We start from the raw sequence: 9146 nt of genomic DNA, 5'->3' as shown, positions 1-9146 counted from the left end.
AGAAGCTGCTCTCCCTTCCTTCCCCCTTCACCACCCCCCTGGAGCGCTTTCTTAACCCCCACCCTAGGAAAACCCTAAACACCACCTCCCCTTAACCCCCCTCCACTATCCCTGGAGCCCTTCCTCCCCCAGCCTCTTCTCCACCAGCACCCACACCTTGCTTCCCGCGCCCTCGCCTCCCCTGACTTATGGGCCCCCTCACATCCCCGTTCTTGTGGAGATCTTCGCTGCCCTTCCCTCCGCCTTCCCCCCTTCTGCCTCCTATGCCACCGCCGTACGTATCCATACCCAAACCCGTATGCAGGCTCTCCCCCTTCCGATCCAACCACCCTTCGAGTCACCCTCCCAACCACCCTTCCAACCACCCTTCCTGACGCTCACCCCTTTCTTTTTCCGCCCGAGTGAAGCCCCCCGGTTGGAAGTTACCCCCGCGTTGTGCGGGTTGGTCATCGAGCCCTGGAAGCGAGCCACGACGCCGTGATGCGGCCAGGGGCCCAAGGTGGTGCCCGTACAGGTGCCGTCGGGGGCACGGCCGCCGTCAGCAAATGCGGCGGCGGCGGCGGCGGCATCCGCAGATTTGTTGCGTCGGTGGCCTGCTTGGGATTGCTGTTGCTGCAGCTGCAGCTGTTGTTGCTGGGTCGTTGGGGGGTTGGAGGGGGCGCCCCAGGCGCCGAGCAGTGCAGCGCTGGGGTCCGCTGTCCCGCCGCCGCTGCTGCTGTTGTTGCCTCCGCCATATGCCACTGTGGTGGCGCGATTGGAGGCGAAGTTGTTGTTACGTGTGTTGGCGCGGTTGGTGTTTAGGGTGGAGGTGGAAGAGAGTTTTGGGCGCGGCGCGAGGGCGTCCGTGATGTTGGCGTTTGTGATGTTGGCGCGGTTCTTGCGTTTTATGCAGTGCTCTTTGCCGCTTGTGAAGTACCAGGTTTTGGGCCTGCCATTGCTGATGATAACCTACAGGGCGTGGCGGGAAGGGGGAAGTTTGCGGGAAGAGAGGGTTTAGGAGTTTGGGTGGAAGGGTTTTTTTAGGTGTGTTGTGTGTGTGTGTGTGTGTGTGTGTGTGTATGTTTGCTGGGGGGAAAGGGGGAGAAAGGGGAGGAGTGGTTCGTAGTTGTGTGTTTCGTGGCTGGTAGGTAAGTTTGCCGTGTGTGCGTGGCTTTGAGGAGAAGGGATGGCGAAGAAGATAATCGTTGTGAAGCAGTTGCTGTGGGGCACACTCGCCGGTCGTGCGATGGGGAAGCTGGGGAAAAGAAAGATGGCGCCGGGTTGGGATGTCATCCCCCCTGTTCCCGGGATGGGATGTCATGCCATGTCCCGATAAATGTGACTGCTGACCAGATACAGATAGCTGCTCACCGTGTGCGGGATGTTGACCTCGGGGCATGCCCGACCCTTCCCATCTTTCAACCACAGATAATGATACAGGCCGACCACAATGCTGTCCTCCACATCCAGGAGCAACTCGTTCTATTCGGGGCAAGGGATACACGTTCAGCGCACGTTAACGTATACGTTATTCGTGATGATGGATTGCTTGCATGCGAAGGGATGTACCCAGGTGCAGGTCGCGTTGACCCTTATTCGGGCATCCCCATATGGCTCTACCAACCCCGGACATGCAATGCGCAATTGCTGCTCAGCGACAGCTTCAATACCGCGGCTCTGGCGCACGCAAGTATTCAACCGCACCGCACATACAATAGTTCTTATACATCCCTTACATATGGTATCTCCTCATCCATGCTCCAGCGTCAAAGTTACTGCATTAAAGGACACCGCGTCTGAAAAAGCTTATGCACCGCCATCCTGCGAAACGGAGCCTATGCCAACATCGATGCTTACGCCAATGTCAGAGATGACACTATATACAATGTGATTGTGATTAATGCTTGCAGTATCTCAGCTTGCAGCTCGCCGCTGCAGCGTTTTAAACAACGTTTCCTTTAAAATAAAATTAGCATAGAGAACTGCATGACGTAAGCCGGCACTCGTTGCAGAGCACTTTGCAAATTGGATTGCGGCAAACCTGAGTGCTTGTTGCTTCGAAGTACGGCGTGCGCATAATGTCTTTCGTCTTTCGGGGACGGCGCTCATCACAATCAAGCTATATTATAGCATTACCAGAAGGAAAGAATTTATTACCATAATGCTGAACAGGCTTAACTATAATGCAGAACATGGGCTCACCACCGCCATTCATAGCAGTGCTGCTGAGGGTTACCCAAATTGCATTACATGCATCAGGAAGACCTAACAGTCCTCTACAAATTAAAATTGATAGGCTCATCAGTCAACGTTATGCCTGTGCTTTCAAGGCTTTGTTACCAGCAACTCTGTAAAGTAAGCACTCCACGAGGACCTCCACAACGAACATTCTCCAGGAATGCATTCCAGCAATCGTTTGGCACATCGACAGGGTACCGCAGCTGTCTGGCCGGAGCCGTCATCGCAGTATCGGCTTTCCCTGCCGCATATTACACGCGCACCTGCAGCGAACTCATTTCAGGGTCTTTCACCTCCATACCCGTTCGGCGGTCCTGCTAACCGCACCGGCAGCACCTCGTCCACAAATTTCCCCCACGGAACCCGTCTTCCTGTCGTCCACTGCTGCCGGCCGAACATCATCTCGAGAGAGCAATGCAACAAACAAACTCCCAGCGGCCCTCAGGAATTCCCCCCCCAAAGGAGCCCCTCTACACCATACCCGCATCTAAAAACCATGTTTTGAAGTCCCATTGGATTGGGGGCCCCTATGTGCATATATGATAATCCATGCCCCAAACCTAGCAGCGGCTGCGTCGCTTAACCGCCGTTACAACCACCACAACCGCAACCGCCACCATGGACCCTCGACCGCCATGCAGGGTAGATTGGAAAGACACTGCATAGGTGCGTGTGTGTTGCAAGCTGTAGCTGCACGTGCTTTCCACAGCCAACGTGTTGCTGAAGAGCTGATGTTGATTCTAATGCTGCTTCTGTCATCGTTGTGCAATCCGTGTTCAGCAGTCATTAATTACGGCCCTAGCACTGCATTAGCAGCAGCGTTGACGAATGGAGAAGTAAAGAATGGCTAGAAGGTAGTGACAGCTCCAACGGCATGTATTGTTGATAAGTGACCGACGCGTCATATACCAGCAGCGGAATGCGAGAGCAACAATAGAACCCGAGCGGGTCCGCGGCGCTCTGTTGATTCCTAACCTGTGTGTGTTACATGCATATGGTCGTGGGGGAGCGTACATCCCGTACCTGCAAACCGCCCAATACGAGCGGAGGGCGCAAGGGCTGCCAGATCGCCTATAAGCACCATCCTACCTCGCACTTCAGACAAAGCAAAAGTGATAAAGGAGACTAACGTCCAAAGGGAACGAGTGAGAGCAACAATAAGCTCCAATAGTGTAGGCAGAAAGCCGGAACTATGGAGCTGTCAGCTGAATAGTAAATAGTAAATTCGAAATTCTCGGCAAGCCGTACGGCTGCCGTACATAACTTAGCTTCGAGGCTATATTCGCTTCGCTCCTGCCGCATCTAAGCTACAATTATGGCCTGTAGCCTTCATGGCTTGCTGTACGGTTGCGTTCGAGGTGCCGGATAGGACAGGACGAGGCGAAACCGGGGCTGCCAAGCTGTGGCCTTACACTACTGCAGACAGAAAAGATAGCAGGAGGGGCCCTCTGACTCAGGCGAGGCCCAGGTTGCGCGTGGTTGCCAGTGCGGCATCGTCTTCCAGCCGGGTATATAGCTGCACCATTGCGTCCGTCTTCCAGCGGCCGTGGGCCTTGCGGGCCTCTTCAGATACCCCTCTGGCTGCTGCCGCGCTGTTTCCCCCCATGCGCGTGGAGTGTGGCATGATTCCGCGCTTGATGCCCACGGCGCTGCACATGGCAGCGAAGCTTCTCCCGGAAAGAGGTGTAGCTGAGGCTGCTGATAGGTGACTGAACAGAGCCGGTCCTCTGCTGCAGCTGGTGGGCTTGCTGTGTCACCTTAACCCTGTTTGCGCAGCAGCGGACCCACATCCTCCGCGGGGGAACTGGGGACACGGACATAGTTACCAAGCGCCAGCAGCCTCTCTCTGTCAAGCCCACTGGGCACGCCACGCCCCCCACGCGCGTGATCCGCACGGTCTGCCCTTTGCCCTCCTGGTCCGTTTTGGACCTGGGCAGCCATGTGAGTGTCGTGCAGGGTGAGCAGGTCGTACTTGACGGAGATGTGGGCTAGGTCGTTGAACCTCGGGAAACCCGCGAACATGGCCGATATGGGCGCTACCATCATCAGGTCTGGCAGTGATGCATCCGGCCCAGCGAAGTGAGCAGCCAACATGCGGACGTGCTCTGGTTGCATGCTTTCCCTGTGCAACTTCTTCCCGTGCAGTAGTGTGCGCCTGCCCAGGTCCCGAACGAGGTTGCATGCTGGGTGCTCCGTTGGTGAGGGGCGGCCTGCGAGAAAGACATGGCAGGCAATAGCAGCGCTCGTCCCCGCGACGCGACCCAGACCTACTTCATCCGCTTGCGCGGTTTGGTAGACGTGCATCAGGTACATGGCCACTATCTCTAGCCTGGTATAGTGGTAAATGTCGCTCGCCCGAATGTGTAGTAACTCTGGCCAATCTAGGAACTCCTGCCATGGCTCCTTGTACTGGGCGACTGTGCTGCTAGCTCGCGCCTTGTGCGCCTGGCTTGCCAACGCCAGAGCTAGATCCCCGATCATTGGGTTAGCGTCCAAGGGCACCTGGCCAAGCAGTGTCTGCGCGCGTGCCCTTACTCCTGTGAAAACCGGGGGGCATAGGGGTCGGGGGGCACAGCGATCCGGCGCGGGGAAGGTGTTTGGAAATCGATGAGTAGTGCAAGCGATAGCCAATTAGCAGCCCCTTTTGGGACCTCGTTTCCCGAAGACCCCCTGGCAGGAAGAGATCATACGCCTTGCCCAGCTCTCTTTTTAGGCCGTAGACGCAAGGAGCAAACCAAAACTTCCCGTCCTGAGTCAGATAGGACCACCAACTGCGCGCATCGGCCAGAGGGGAACAATCAGACAGATGCGTACTTTGCGTCCTTTGCACAGTTCTGCGTGCCGCAGGACTTCAAGTAGCAAACTTTAAGAAAAGCGGGTTCGCCCCCAGTTCGCAATTCCGAACCCCATTGGAACCGAAAGGCGTCAACACCCACCCTCGGTGTCTGGCGTGAAGAAGCGAGGAGAACAGTATTGTGGCAGCTGGTGATTGGTGTGTGACGCGGAAAGATCAATGTCAAAGGGGCCCCGGGCGGTGTTGAGCCTTTGAAATTCCCTACGGTTCACCATCCAGTCGTCCTGGTCCTTTGCAGCTTCGACAGGTAGTCCGCCAGAGTGTTTTCTTCTCGCGGCCGCCACTCCGCCTTCAGTGGGATATCCTCGGCAATACAGTACCAAAAGATTTCGCAGGCAATCAGGTACGAGTCCTCGGCTTTTGCGGATCCTTTGTTGAGGACGTTGGCGTGAGCTTCCCCCCCAGCCGCCCCGTGTGTGTTTCTCTCCACGAACTGGGAGCATGAACACACACGCCCATGTTCAAGTTCCCCTCAGGGAATGACCAGGTGCTGCCAGTCACAGACAGTCTCACTCGGTATTCGACTGCAAACAGCTCAACTCCACATACACACATCACACCACCCACATTTCGTGGAGTGTCCGGATTACACTGTGTGGACGTCCCTTAAGATTTAACACCACCAACTAAAGGAGCCGTGTTAAGGGCACAGCAGTCAAAGTTCGTTCCTCAGGCTTTCTGCGTCCATTTTTGCGCTCCTTTTTCAGCAATTCAGCTGAGAAGCTTGGGAAGATGCAACCAAAACAACTCGAGATTGTTGATGCTACAAAGAAAAGCATCGAGCCAGCCAAGGTGTGAGCCAGCCCACCAGGCCAGTCATCTTGACCTACGTCTTGATTACCGGTTCTTGTTCTGCTGCGCTCTAGTTGCATTGCACAATCCACCTGGATTACCCTGTGCCTGCTCGAACTCCTTGTGGAGTCTCTTGCCACTCCAGGGAGCCTGGGAGCCTGGAGGGGGGTCGGTCGACTTAAGGACATAAGGACCAGCGTGCCGCTGGCAACGGTGTGCAGCTGCTGGGTGCAGCGCCAAATCGGCAAGAAGAGCAGGAGCCTGGCCGTTGTAGAAGAAAGAGCAAGTAGTTCCAGTAACAAAAGCCGTCGACCGGCGGTAGCAATCATCACAATCCTGACAAAAAAATCATTTCCATTACGCTTGTGATGCTGTACGACGGCTCCGAAACCCCCCTTCCCCACACATTTTCACGCCGGCATAAAAATACACATAAGATGCACGCACACAATACTTTATATCACACACATACAGAAAGATCCACAAATACAAACACAGGACTCCAATCTCGCCCGAAATATTGAAGCCTCTAAGGCTTAGAAGTACGGCAATGAGGCTCACGACCCTCATTGATCGTGCTTTAGCCCGAGATAATGAAACGACAACGATCCAAACCTTGATGACTCTCTGTAATCTGTTACTTAGGGTAACTTCAAAAAAAGTGTTAAGGACCCCAAGGTAAGGTGACCTCAGACGGATCATCTCAAACTGAAAACGACTTTTGACTTCTCTCATATCCGGGAGATCCGGGCCTCCTCTTCCAATCTCTTCTTATCTGTTAGGAAATTATTTCTCATGTCCGCCCCCCTGTGTAAGTTTTCGTTCACAGGGCGGCGGCGGTCACCTGATAGGGGCGACGTACGACCATCATTTTCTGCCGGCGGGAGGGCGGGATGGCGCAAAAAGGTCGCCCGCCATTAGCCCATTTAGCCCAACCCCCGGGAAGGAGGGTCGTACCATGAAGTGGTTAGGTAAGCAACGGCACGTGGCAGTTAAGACGGTTATATTAGTTACGTCTTTATCCCAATCACATGTCTTTAAATTCTTTTAAGGCTGACAAAGAGCAGGAGCCAATAGATCAGAACCGACGAATTTCGTCGTACATTGGCTGTTAGGCTGTAATGAGGTTCGAAAGACAGGAGAGGCATATATCTTTTGGTATCGCGTACGGCACATCGTGTCAGCAAAACGCGCATCGGCGGCTGAGCCTTTCTGCAGCAGAAGCGGCACCTTGGCGGTGGCGGTGGCGGCGGGAGAGGAAGGGGAGAAAGGACAGAACGGTGCCGCGGCCGTGGCACATTCACTTGATGATGCTTTCCAAAGACCATCACCACAGCTTGTTGTCGTCGTCAAACATCATCATCGTCATCATCGTCATAACCAACCAACCATCTGCACACCATCTTAACAAACTGCTGCAGCTATGGCTACAGCCGCCGATGCAATGCACCGAAACCTCCCACCCTCCCATTGAAAACATTGTCGTCAGATCGCTCCGTCTTTCCCCGCCCCCACCCCCCTTGAACAGCCACCACCGCAGCTGCCGCCCGCCCGCCCGCCACACATACTTACACATTAGCAACACATACACATACACACACACGCAGCTTTTACCCCTCAGCCATTCCACTACAGCCACACCAGCTGCTGTTGTTGGCGTCCACCACCAGCCGTTCTGGCCCGGAGTCCTCATACACGTCCTGCTCCGAAACCCCCCCAAGGCAGCCCCCTGTCCCCCTTTTTAGCACACTCCCTTTCCCCCGGGGGTTTGCCTCCGAGCCCAATACCCCCCTCTACACACACACACACACGCCCTCCCTACCACCACCCCACGAGCTACATTTTACCCAATTCCCCCCCCATTTTTGATGACATCACTCACACCTCCGGTGCGATATGTACCTTCAAGAAAAACACAAAAAAGCGCACAGACTTACATACAGAAAGACGCATGTGATGGGCGTGTGACCCACTGGGGTCCAGAGCGCAAGCCGACGTGTGCGATACCGGTTGTTCTCTCCCCTTCTTTCACCCCCAAAACACACACACACACACGCAAACCCAAACACGCCCCCTTACCCGGCGCCCTCCTACACTTCTTCAAGCTAGCACGCCCCTCTCCCGGGCCGCAGCCACACAGCCCATCCCGCCTACCCCGACCCCGTCCAACATGACCCCATGGATTCGTTCGTCCGTATGTCTCTACATCCTTTGACCGCTCGTGCTCAATTCAACATTCTCATCAGCTGACTTCCCCGGGGCTCCTCCCGGGGCTTCCCCAGAAGTACGTACGTGTCTGTCTGTCTGTCTGTCTGCCGGTCTCTGCCCCAGAGTCCCGATGGAGATGGAGCTGCGGTGTGTTTCAGAGCAAGTGCTTCCCAAGTTTCTGTGTATGTATGTATGTATGTATGCGGGCTGGGGTAGAGGAGGGAATGGCCCCCGAGCCGACCGGAGGCCGTTTCCCGCACCGTTTCCCAACACGGCAAGCTGCAGAAGATCACACCAAAACACACAAGCTCAGTCAAAACGACCTCGCGCCTTTACCCCGAGCTCTCTTTCCCCCCCCTCCAGGATGCTCCAAGGCTCCGAAACCCCCCCCGATATCCTCAAGACGTCCGGGGGACCCGCGGGTCATGTACCCCTCGCCACTTCCGTCAGCCAACCGACACAGACCCGGGTACGTTCCCCTCACCTCCCCACACACACAAAAACACACACACACAGGCACGCATTTCCGTAAGCACATATGACCGCTGCTGCTCTTCCAAAAGTCGTACATCATCTGAAGTCAGAGTGACGCACCACCACATGCACCCCGATGTGCCGCTGCACCGTACGGCCGACCAAGATCATGTGCTGTACGTATATCTGTACGACGAAGCACAAACACGTACGTATGTGTGTTTCGTGTCTGAGCTCCCTCACTGCGGGGGGGCAGTGGCGGGGGAGGGGGAGAAGGGCGGGAGAACGTGAGGGAGTGCCGGGAGGAGGGCAAGTAAAAACACATATGCGGGGTTACGAATGCGCGTCAGGTCAGGAAGATTGGAAAAGGGCTTTGTGGTCCTCGTACGCCGCGGAATGCCGTACTCAGCCCCTCCCTCCCTCCCCCACCACCGAACAGATCAAGACCCCCCCTTCCCCCTGTCTCTCTCCTCTCTCCCAATCTGTCCTCTCCGTATTCGAGAAGTCAGCGGGGCCATACATACATACAGGTACATACATACATACAGGTACATACATACATACATACGGGGGGTCATCANGCAGACCGGGGCGGGAAAGG

The 9146-nt window shown here is 55.5% G+C and overlaps 1 protein-coding gene across 1 annotated transcript in view; it reads right to left on the bottom strand.

Annotated features, from left to right (window-relative positions):
• The window catches only part of VOLCADRAFT_100201 (uncharacterized protein), a gene marked incomplete at both ends in the record, with an annotated part of 6339 nt that extends 3844 nt beyond the window's left edge, over positions 1-2495 (bottom strand). The window contains 3 exons of the mRNA XM_002958822.1: positions 382-948; positions 1351-1461; positions 2481-2495. Of these exons, the coding sequence (XP_002958868.1) occupies positions 382-948; positions 1351-1461; positions 2481-2495 (693 nt within the window). The remainder of the gene's footprint in view (positions 1-381; positions 949-1350; positions 1462-2480) is intronic.
• Positions 2496-9146: the final 6651 nt, after the last annotated feature.

Source organism: Volvox carteri, assembly GCF_000143455.1.
Source record: "Volvox carteri f. nagariensis unplaced genomic scaffold VOLCAscaffold_108, whole genome shotgun sequence".
Taxonomy (NCBI): domain Eukaryota; kingdom Viridiplantae; phylum Chlorophyta; class Chlorophyceae; order Chlamydomonadales; family Volvocaceae; genus Volvox; species Volvox carteri.
Note: the sequence above shows the minus strand (reverse complement) of the source record. Positions and strands in the feature narration are given on the sequence as shown.